The 10,744-nt window shown below is 41.4% G+C and overlaps 1 protein-coding gene across 1 annotated transcript; it reads right to left on the bottom strand.

Moving 5' to 3' along the window:
• Nucleotides 1-2,020: 2,020 nt before the first annotated feature.
• Nucleotides 2,021-9,677, bottom strand: hepacama (hepatic and glial cell adhesion molecule a). The gene is made up of 7 exons (XM_069534350.1): nucleotides 9,156-9,677; nucleotides 6,439-6,786; nucleotides 5,454-5,735; nucleotides 3,885-3,975; nucleotides 3,584-3,651; nucleotides 3,387-3,457; nucleotides 2,021-2,891 (listed from the first exon to the last, which is right to left on the bottom strand). Exons 1-7 carry the CDS (start codon nucleotides 9,247-9,249, stop codon nucleotides 2,529-2,531), a joined length of 1,317 nt encoding a protein of 438 aa, XP_069390451.1. The 5' UTR covers nucleotides 9,250-9,677; the 3' UTR covers nucleotides 2,021-2,528.
• Nucleotides 9,678-10,744: the final 1,067 nt, after the last annotated feature.

Below are 10,744 nucleotides of genomic sequence, written 5' to 3' on the forward strand. Positions count from 1 at the left end.
AGTACAACTAGAGTATGGAAAAATAAAGACAGATATAATGCATATGCACAATATACAGAAGTAGTCATAGTAGTACTGTGATCAAAACTATTAATTAAATATGGTACATAATATGAAATACATTGAGTTAACATTAAGTGTCATATGTTCTAAGAATTTCAGGTTAAGTATAAAATGGTTTTAAGTAGACTGCATCAGAGAAGAAACCTTTTTCTTCTTCCTGTCCACTACACAGGAACTGTTGTAGTCTGACTCTGACAGATCCTGACCTATAGAAACAAGGAGCCAGAATAAGAGCTTTCAAACAATAAAGTCAACCTACTCTTCTGGGATTTTCACATAGCAGGCTGGTGTGAGCGAGGGCATTAGTGAGGAGGCTCATCCAGGCAAGAAGAGGAGGTCATTAATTAGAGATGGTGAACATCATACATGATCTCTGTTCAACTCATGGGACCCCTACTCATGTGCACAAACACAGACGCACGTATGTGTGAGGAAGTAATGCTGCTCCCCAGAGTCTGATTACTGCCTCTGCCACACTGAAGGAGAGGAGGAACAAATATGTGATAGATCGTGTGACCAACAAACAAAATGTTGGTGACCAAAAAAAGCTGTGTCCAAGCTGAATATGAGAGGTCCAATCTCATCATCCGAGGAAATTAAGCCACAAGTGATTATGCACATGTTTGTGAGTGTGCTTGCTCGTCCTGTGTACCCGGGCCTGCTGCATGTGTATTCATGAGTCTATGCACAGAGGTATAAAAGACCACAAAGCCCAGATCAAAAACATGGGGACGTCATTTGCTTATGCCACAACAAGACTCATCACACCTTCATTAGCAGAAGATACAGTTAAGGGATCAAAGCAGCAAATCAGGCAGATTTTCATGACAAAAGACGTCCAGCTGGTCGTGTGAAGGGAACACGTTTCACTGATAATAGTGATGGACCAGGCTGCTCATTGCGTGTGTGTGAGTGTGCACATGTATTAGTTCACCTCACGACAACCGAGCACATCCTTTAATCCTTTATCTTTTCATTCCATGCTGTCTAATATGGTTGTTGTGTAAAAAACAAACAAACATGCAATTTAATGAGGATAAAAAACCAAACAATTTTGAATATATTTTTCTTATGCATAGACACAATCATCATGATTTCAGGTATGGTTTGTCCATAAGTAATCAGATTGTTATTTGTAAGAAAACATCCTATTCTCTTAAAATCAGTGGGGTGGCTGTGGCTCAGGGGGTAGAGCGTGTTCCTCTAAGCAGAGGGTTGTTGGTACAGTCCCAGTCTTCCTCTTCCACATGCCATGCCGTTCTGAAAGAACAAGTGCTGCATATGGATCCACTGTATGTGTTCGTGAATAACAAAAACTGTAAAGCGCTTTGAGCTCTGAGTGGTCATCAAGGCTAGAAAAGCTGAGCATTTATTTGGAGGTTTCATGATTGAAGTGAGTGGCCTGCATTATTCAGAACTCACTGTAGATTAACTCTTGAAGGGCACATAACAGCCTTCTCTTGACATCCATTTGATCTATTTCTTTTTCTCCCTTTAGAATTGTTTTTGTAATGATTAAGTTTGAACATTAAGCACATCTTAAACCTTGTTGACCTTCTTACTCAATTAAGTGAAGAGAGAGGGCTCCGCTCAGACAGGATGCAGTTTTGGCAGTGAGAGGCGTCTTTTTCCATGTGTCAGAGGCACGAAGTCATCAGTTAACCATTTGTCTGCTTTAGATAAAGTGAAAGGGATGAAGCTTCCAAAGCACAACACATAACCTTGCAAAATATACTCCAAAATTACATATGGTAAAAGAATGGATGAAAAAAGATTAAAGTAAATCTGTCTCTTTAGAACTTCTCCTCTTCATGTGTACCTCAAAATACAGTATTTTTAGGAAATGTGTGGGTGACATCTGATGGACAAGACAGGAATTACACTCAAGAACAGAACAGACAAATGATAAAAACACCCAAATCTGTTGGTGATTGTTACCAAATTGATGACAACTTACAACTATTTAAATTGTTTTATTACCTTAGATTATACAATGACCTAATGTAGAATGATAATACAATTTGTGGTTTAATATTTTAAAAGAAAAGAAAACAGCCAACCCCTTAACAACAATTTACTTACATATATGTACAGGCACTTATCAAGGTTCCCAGTAAAATTCACAATGAAACAAAAGGTAAAATATATATCAGAGCTGGTAATTCTGTTCTGTCTCAGCATCATATTCAGGATACACTACCTGTTGGTGAAAAAAATATAATTTTTCTTATCAGAGGATAACATCAAAAAAACTACAGACATTGTAGATAACCACAGATAAACTGATGATAAATAATGGAATATAAAGAGTTAGCTGAAAGGAAACTCATCTCTGATCCTAGTGCATCAAATCCAAAATCCTCATTTTCTTCGGGACACAATAGAGGAACAACAAACTATACACAAACTTTACATATCACAGAATGAAAGCATACTTCCCAGGGAGGTTGAGAAACGTGCATTTATCATTGTTGGGGCGGACAGTGAGTCTGATCACTGGGATCTGGACACTCTGCCTCTACGGGCAGGTGGCTGGTTGGGATGCCCACTGGGGGACGGACCTTTCTTATTGGGCTGAAACTGCGTGGAGATGACCCGGGGGAGTGAGCAGGTGAGCGGACAGGCCGCAGTGGAGGACCAAGAGGGGGCTGTGGGAGGGGTAGTGCTAGTGGAGAGGGGCTGCGGGGGTACCTGCGAGGGGCAGACCAGATGGGCCGCTCAGTTCTGTTTGAGGAGGGGGGAAGGACGGGAGCATAGGTAGCAGGGATACACATTTCTGATTGGCTGAGAGCGTTGCCAGAACATTCTTCCAAACGCTCCAGAGTCTCCTGAAACAACAAGAAGATGCCTAAGTTACAATCATCGGTGGTGTTTTATCTATGATTCTAATTCTAAAGGTTCAGTGTGTAAGATTTAGCTGAAAGGTATTCAGTGCCAACATTCAACTTCACTGCTAGATGTCACTAGAGCCTACACTCTGAAGTTTTAATGAAGCTGTCATTTTTAGCTAAATAATGACATGTTTTCGCAGCACTGTGGGCTGCAGTGAAATGTCTCAACAAGATATGATGTTTGCCATGAACTTTTCTCCACACGTTCATGATCACCACAGAATGAATGACTGAAGTTTCATTTTTTGACATTCAGGGAAAACCTTTTTGAAAACTGTTGGGTGGATAAGCAATTTTTACGCCAGCCCCCTCCGGTGATCCCCTGATCCCCTCTAGCGCCACCCATAGGTGAAATAGTGTTTTTTTTTAAAGGCTGGATGTGGCTGATATAAATGTTGCATGGAGATTTTGGGAGGAAAAAGAATGACTTACATCTTCATTTAGAACATAAAGAGGCATCGGACTCCTTCGACCGAGAGTTGTTGGTTTGGGTACAACATCAACTGCAAATACATATATTCATTTCAGAAATGGTTCACATTTTGCTTAATCAAAGTGTGATATAATTATGTGTGACAATATGCCTCATTTTGTGTTGATGTATAGGAACAAGTGCAGCTGTTGCTCACCATCGTGGCCATTTTCACTCTGCTCGACATATACAGGAGCTCTTTGGGGGACAGGTCGATGCTTCTTTCTACAACAAGAAGAAAAACCCACACTAAAACACATCCAACCATCAAGCTGCAGATCAATGTGCTCTCCAATTTTCCACTACATGTTCAGAGTGGTGGAGTTGACACTGTGGAGCCACTTTATATTCTAGTCACATCCTTAAGAGCAATATCTAAGCCAGTGAGAGACAGAAGAAAGTGAGAGAGAGAGAGAGAGAGAGAGAGAGAGGGTAAAAGAAGAAAGAGTAACTCTCACTTGGAAGGTTTCCAACAGGCACACACTGTAACCAGGGTGATTAGGAGGAATATGCCCCCGGTGGACAGGATGATGTATAGCGAGCTCCGTCCTGAACCAGAGTGAAACAGAGAGGTATATGAGGACAAGAAGAGAAAGAAAGAAAGAAATTGTCAGTAACAGCCAGATAACAGCAGAGCAATTCCCTTTCACTGAACTTGTCCCTTTGTTTCACTTTTGCTTTTCATCTCTTTGCTTTTTACTTTTTGACCCTACAGAATAAATGTAAAAGATTTACCTGCTAGTTCTGCAAAGTGTCTGTCAATCTTTTACAATTTTTGTCACACAATTGTGTTGCATTTTGCCTTGACCCTAGGAAAGTAAAGTTTGCAAAGAGTAACTAGGTCTTTAAGACAATAGATTGCTATTTTCTTTGTTTAGACTATAGGCTTATCATGAAACATGGCCAGGACATGGAGCAGGTATGACTTTCAATTCTTTCCTCCACTGCATGCTAAGTCTATAGAGTGCTATGGCAGTGAAGTAGCACATTAGGTTAGTCACTCTGAGACTTTGAGCCGCGCTCCTGCCCATGCAGAGAGAACAGAAAGCGGTTTGAGGGCCTGAAGCTGCCTCCTCATGCAACACATCACAGTACAGCAATAATGAAGTCAGGATTACTGAGGTCCACTGGGGCAGAGCGTTCGCCCCACCTGCCTTCTTTTTCTCTGCCCCCTCCTCATAAATAACTGTCCATTCATTGGATTAAAGTGCCTCGGCCTCGCGTTCAGTCTGACATGTAGTTCTATGCTGGCGCCCAGTAACAGCCGTTCGGAGCCAACTCTGCCGCACTTGGATTTGCACTTTGTTGTAAACAACATTGTTAGAGAGGCAGGCATGCAGGCTTGTGTGTAGGTCAGCATGAGATGATAATTGCTTCAGTGAGATGTAAATGGATGGTTGTGTAACAATGAGATAAAACAGAGTACTACAGTTTTCATAAGCAGAAAAAAAGTAAAAAAAAAATCCTGGATTCGTTCCCTGATCAGTATTCCGTGCTAGAATTTAATGGGCTCTTCCCTGACCCATATTACATCCTTTCACAAAGTTTCAGGTTAATCTGTTTAGTTGTTTTTGCATAATTTATTTTACAAACAGACAAACCAACAAACAAATGAGGTGGAAACAGTCTCTTACATTTATCTGACTTATACTTATAGATATAGATGCTATCTAATTTGCAGATTAAAGTTCATCTCATATGATACATTTTTATAGATAAAACTAAGCAGCAGTTTGCACATCGGTTTACACTGACCCCAACTCAGCTAGCTCCAAATTTAAACTTGTCATTGCAGGTCATTGCATAGTAATTATTTATACTTATTAAATAATAGAACATATAATGGTATTTATCAAATAATAGAACATAGCAATATAAAAGTGAAAAGGGTCTTTCTGCATAATGATTGCTTTTTATAATTTGAGTATTTTGGCTGTGATATGGAACGTTACTATAGCATCATCTCTTCCATCTTAATATAAACTTGTATGACTTGACATCCTACCCGTGTGAAACATGTCACCTACTGTAGACAGTGAGCTTGACAGGTGTACTCTTCACGCTGCTGATGGGGTTCTCCACTGTGCAGGCGTAAATGTCATCGTCTGACATCAGGACTCGTGCGATGGTCAGCACCTTTTGGTCATGTGAGAGCAGCAGGCGCGAGTCATTGGCCAGCACCTTGCCTCCCTTCAGCCAACTGTAGACGGCCTTCGTGCCATTATCGTGGGAACAGTGCAGGTGGAAGTGCTCGCTGTACTCCAGGACGGACGACGCTATCATCTGGATGTAAGGTTTGGACACTGGAACTAAGGACGACAGGGCAAAAGGCACAAGCATGACGGGGAAGTTTATTTCTATTTACACTGAAAAGAGAATTTTTTTAGTGTCAATGTCAATGTCAACTTTGTTTATATAACACATTTAAAACAACTTGGTTGACCAAAGTGCTTTACAAAGTAAAAGGTACAAAAAGACAACAGCAACATGTAATATATCAAAAGACTAATGATATTTAAAATAAAATAAAATAAAATCTGCTGGGATAAAAACGTTCTCAACTAAAAAAGAAGGCCAAAGAGACAAGATGTGTTGTTGGAACAACTTAAATTAACTGCAATTGGCAACACGAGCTTAAATCAGTTTTTGCATATTAAAGTTACTTAATAACCCAATTGTGTTAATCTAATTTGTTATCTTTAAGTTGAACAAACTTAATTGCTTTGTGTGTTACCAACTGAAGTATTTGTTAAGCTGCTGAACAATTTTCTTTTTCCAGTGTGTATAAGAACAACTGAAAAGTGGAACCACAGTTGATGCTTCAAAGAGCAAACCACCAACACGGTGAATCACTGTATCGTGCACTGAACATGTTAAACTTGGTGATAATAACTTGGGCAACAAACTTTATTTTTAACAAATATTGATTTTGCTTTAGCTCAAAACTGCTCCTCAGTTTGTGGCTGGTGGTTTGAAGTAAAGAGAAATGAAGAGGATGGTAACTTTGCATACCATCCACAGTGAGCTCGGTGTAGTGCTCCCCAGTGAAGCTGTCGTCTGTGATGGAGATCTCCACCTCGTATGCCCCTTCGTCTGAGAGCTGCAGGTTGTGAAGCAGAAGTGACCCATTCTCGAACACCAGGACACGGTTGCGGTACTCAGGCCTCAGGTTCCCGATAACGTCCGTTCCTATGGACTGCACGACGGTGATGGGTTTTTCTTTGCTCCTCTTCAGCTGCCACTTAATCACGGGCTTGTCGGAGCTGCTGCTGGAGTAGCTGACTGACAACAGGGCCTCTTTGCCCACAGTGCCCCTCACCACCTGGCTTTGACTGGTCACGTTCACCCCCGACACCTCACCTGGATAAAAACACCAAGAGACAGGACTGAAGTTCAAACTCTGGGAGCAGACAGAGAGGAATACACGGATAGTAACGTTTTGGGGACAGTTACTATGCTGTCTTTGATGCTCTGCCACACTCAAACAATAGAGTACTCATGCAAAGACACACTAATTACTGCAACACTAATTACTACTATTACAAAATGAAATGGAAAATCTGAGCAGTGAAGGGGCCGGGATGCCGATAAACCAGAGTTAGAAAGTAACAAGACACTTTTATGTGGCTATACATAAAATAAAATTGTTGCAACAACTTAAGAAACAAACTTTAGATTTAAGTTAGCAATTGTGTTAATTTAACAAACTTAATTAATTTGTGAAACCAATTGAAGTTTTTCTTTAGTTAGTAAACAAGTCAGTGTACAGTATAAACAAAGTAATATGACTTAATTTATAAATTCCTGTTTGTGATCATGTGATCACTACTCCTACAAAAATGAATTGTGTTTGAGAATATTGGATTTTTTACTTGCTTTTTATCAGTTTTTCAATAAACTCTATAATGAGCCCTAGAAATGTTATTTGTTTCTATACATTGGAACTCACCAATAGTAAGCATCTTAGTTGTTTTAAATTATAACACAGCTAAAAGCATTAAAAACACTGTAGGTGTTTCATTCTTTAAACTGTAAAAAGCTAAATAAAAATTGTAATTTAATGATAGTTTTGTAACACTATCACCCCACTTACAGCACAATGCTAAAATGCTACAGCACCTAAAACATCGAACATAGAAAACGGAAGAGGCTGCACGCCATGGACCAATGCAATTTTGTTGGAACTTGGGTGCAGAGGCTACCTTTTCATCTCTTCTTAGCAACACTCCTTACCCAGTTCTTTTTCCACCACTCCTGAAAATATATGAAGTATTGCTTTTTTGCGCACCACTTACTTTGTAAACAACTAAATATTATTATATCTCACTGACTACTGATGTGGGTACACATTATATTTTCATATCTCAAACTGCTCATTTCAGATGTAAGCTATGCAATTTTTAATACAATTCCGATTACTTTTACTTACTAAGAAGCTTCAAGGTTTTTTTTGTTAATATATCACGTCAATTCTAGAAAGGACCTTTGTTCTTCACACATTTGTCAGGTGTTTCTCAGTTACAGACTTTATGAATCGAAATTCTGTCCTTTTTTTTGCCTTTAACAACTATTATACAGCTTTAAATGTGCACAAACATATGCACACATGTCACTCTGTTTCTCCTTCACGATGTCTAGTAATGTCTTGATCACTAATCTCAGAAACCCCTCCGCCACAGGAATTCCTCTTGACCCCTCGCGGTGAACAAGTAATAACAAATTTGATTTGTGCTCCTCAATTATCCTCCAGCTCCCGCAAGGATATGGGGATGAGGTGTTACAGTGAGGAGCCACATTTCAATCTTTATAGACGAGGCCTGTCTTGGAAACCAAACGCAGCCAAGCTATTATGTTCACAGTGGAGGCTCCTATAACTCAGCTGTAGCTAGACACATGGAGGTCTAAACATTGGCTTCGGGCCTTCGAGGGACATCCTACTGTTCAGCTTTCAACGATGGAAAAAAATCAACCCTGGAGAGAGGGAGAGAGAGGAAAGGGAGGGGGGGGAAGAGAGACTCTGCACTGTTAGCTATTCTTCGCAGTGAGGCAGTTAGCAGGGCATCGCCTCATTGCTGTGGCAACCATTTGGTCCGCCTGACAGGGGTTGCCAAGGCAATAAGACAAAGGGCATGATTGTTGGAACTAGTTTCCTCCACTGAAAAGAGTGCGAGAGCGTTAGAGAGGGAGAGAGAAAGAGAAACTCTTTGTCACTGGCGAAGTTGGAGATAGACACAGGATCCAGTGATTCTCCTAAAACCGACTTGGTTTGGTAAACTGGACCCTTGTTACGGCCGTGAAATCAAATCAAACATTTTAAAAAGCAAAATCACCACGTGCTTAAAACTTGACATCACTTTTTCACTTAAACAAATGTCCCTAATACAGCAGGCTCTGCCCTATTCAACACTTAACCTACACATCCCCTCCTTACACATGTACAATAGACACTCCAGGATCCTTTAAGCATCTTATTGGGACCCAATAGAGAGAGCACCACCCATTATAGAGAATCCACCGAGCTGGAAACACACGGACAAGAAACACACTAACTTAACCTGGATTAACCTTACTACCTTCAGGGATGAAGGTTGTGATGTAGTTTGAAGTGACACAATGAGAAAGAACCAAAGACTTTTAAGTAAAATAGTAAATGAATAACTGTAATTTCAGTTTTGAGAGAAATTCCACTTGTTTTACTCGTTCTCTGAAACTAACACTGAAAGTCTCACCTGTGACGAGGAGGAGGAGGCCAAAGAACCACAGCAGCGCAGGAATGTCAGTGAAGCTGTCGCTGCTAGAGGAGGTCTTCCTCTTCACCTTCATCTTGAGTCCTGGGCAGAGTCTTTCTCCCAGTTAGTGAGCATGGTTTATCCACCCTGGGCACGTCCCTGCGGCTCCACACACTCTCTCCACCACACTGCCTGCCTGCCTGCAACACTGGCCTCTGCCTGGTCACACTGAGCCCCTACTCTCCACACAGCACCCCAGTCACAGCCAACTGTGTGTGCGTGTGTGTGTTTGACTGTGTGTGTATGTTTGAGTGAGACAGAGACACAGTGTGGATGAGCTCCCCTCTTCCACTCCACGCTGCCTTTTCAGGAAGGAACATAATGAAAAATAATGTTTGCCTCTTTAGGTGGTTACTTAGCTTTAAGCATCTGTTATTTTTGAGAGCTTTCTGAAAAGAAATTGCTGTCTCTTTTCCAATTTAACTTCTTTGCAAGAATTCCTGCCAAAGCTCCAGCTCTTGAGACAAGCCCACCTCAAACTGAAATGTCTGAGCTTGAAAAACAACTCACTTCCCCTTTCTCTGGCCCACTTTTGTCACATTCTCTTTCTCAGGACTTAAGGACCCCCCCCCCCCCCCCCCCCCCCCCCCACACACACACACACAAGCACTTTGTTCCAACATTATGTCTCAGGTGCACGATTCATGTGACTGTTCCTGTCTGAGAGCTGCATGATAAAAAAGGCAAAACACATAAGAGGAGATAAGAATAACTTGTACCTGTTTTGTCCTCTAGGTGGTGTAGGAGCTACACGATGGTATAGGGAACTGAAGGAGGTGATACTGAAGAAGAGGCTGACATCAACAGTGCTGATCATGTTTTGACATTAAAATCGTGACCTATAATACAACCTTATCTTTTTTCCCTGTCATTTAAGCAGGTGAAAAAAACAGTGGAATGCATCACAACAATCAAAGAGAAAATAAAAGGAAAACATCAGGTGATCTTTAAAAAGATTGCATTGCTTTAGAGCCATTTACCCTTCTTGTGACGCCGATTTAACATTGAGGATTAAGGCCTGTTTGCATGTTCCGATGAGTCGGAGCAGCCTTCTCTTGAGCTTCTGCAGGATTTTGTCTGACCACAAAGGGAAGCTTCGTGCAGAGGAGGACGCACGGCTGACAGAAAGCGTCAGGACTGTGGGAACCAGCGGCTGTTTTGACATCACTCTCTCTCCCAGGGCTCGGGCTGCTGTGTAGTCAGCCATCAAAGCTAAAACCTCTCCCCTCCACCTCTGCCCTCGCTAAAAGCAGCGCCTCCCTCTTCCTCTCATCTTCGAACGCGCTCTAAATCAAGGGGGACACTTTGCAGTCAAAAGAGTAAAGGAGAGAGACGGGACACAGACGCTGTGATTGTGTGTCCCAGTAGATTTGTGTGCATGTGTTATGACAGAAACCATTGTCACATTTAGGCCTCGATGAGATTGATGCCATCCTGTGTGACGCAGACATCAGGACGCTCACATCCTGGATTCCACTATTTTACAGATCAGGTGCTGTTTATGCAGCCATGGGAATGAAGCCCACTCA

The sequence above is a fragment of the Paralichthys olivaceus genome, chromosome 11 (genome assembly GCF_024713975.1).
Source record: "Paralichthys olivaceus isolate ysfri-2021 chromosome 11, ASM2471397v2, whole genome shotgun sequence".
Classification (NCBI taxonomy): domain Eukaryota; kingdom Metazoa; phylum Chordata; class Actinopteri; order Pleuronectiformes; family Paralichthyidae; genus Paralichthys; species Paralichthys olivaceus.

Coding starts and splice junctions, on each gene's coding strand:
- hepacama (XM_069534350.1), bottom strand. CDS start 9,249: ATGAAGGTGAAGAGGAAGACCTCCTCTAGCAGCGACAGCTTCACTGAC. Junction 5,736..6,438: donor CACCGAGCTCACTGTGGATG/GTATGCAAAGTT, acceptor TGTCGTCCTTAG/TTCCAGTGTCCAAACCTTAC. Junction 3,652..3,884: donor GCCTGTTGGAAACCTTCCAA/GTGAGAGTTACT, acceptor TTCTTGTTGTAG/AAAGAAGCATCGACCTGTCC.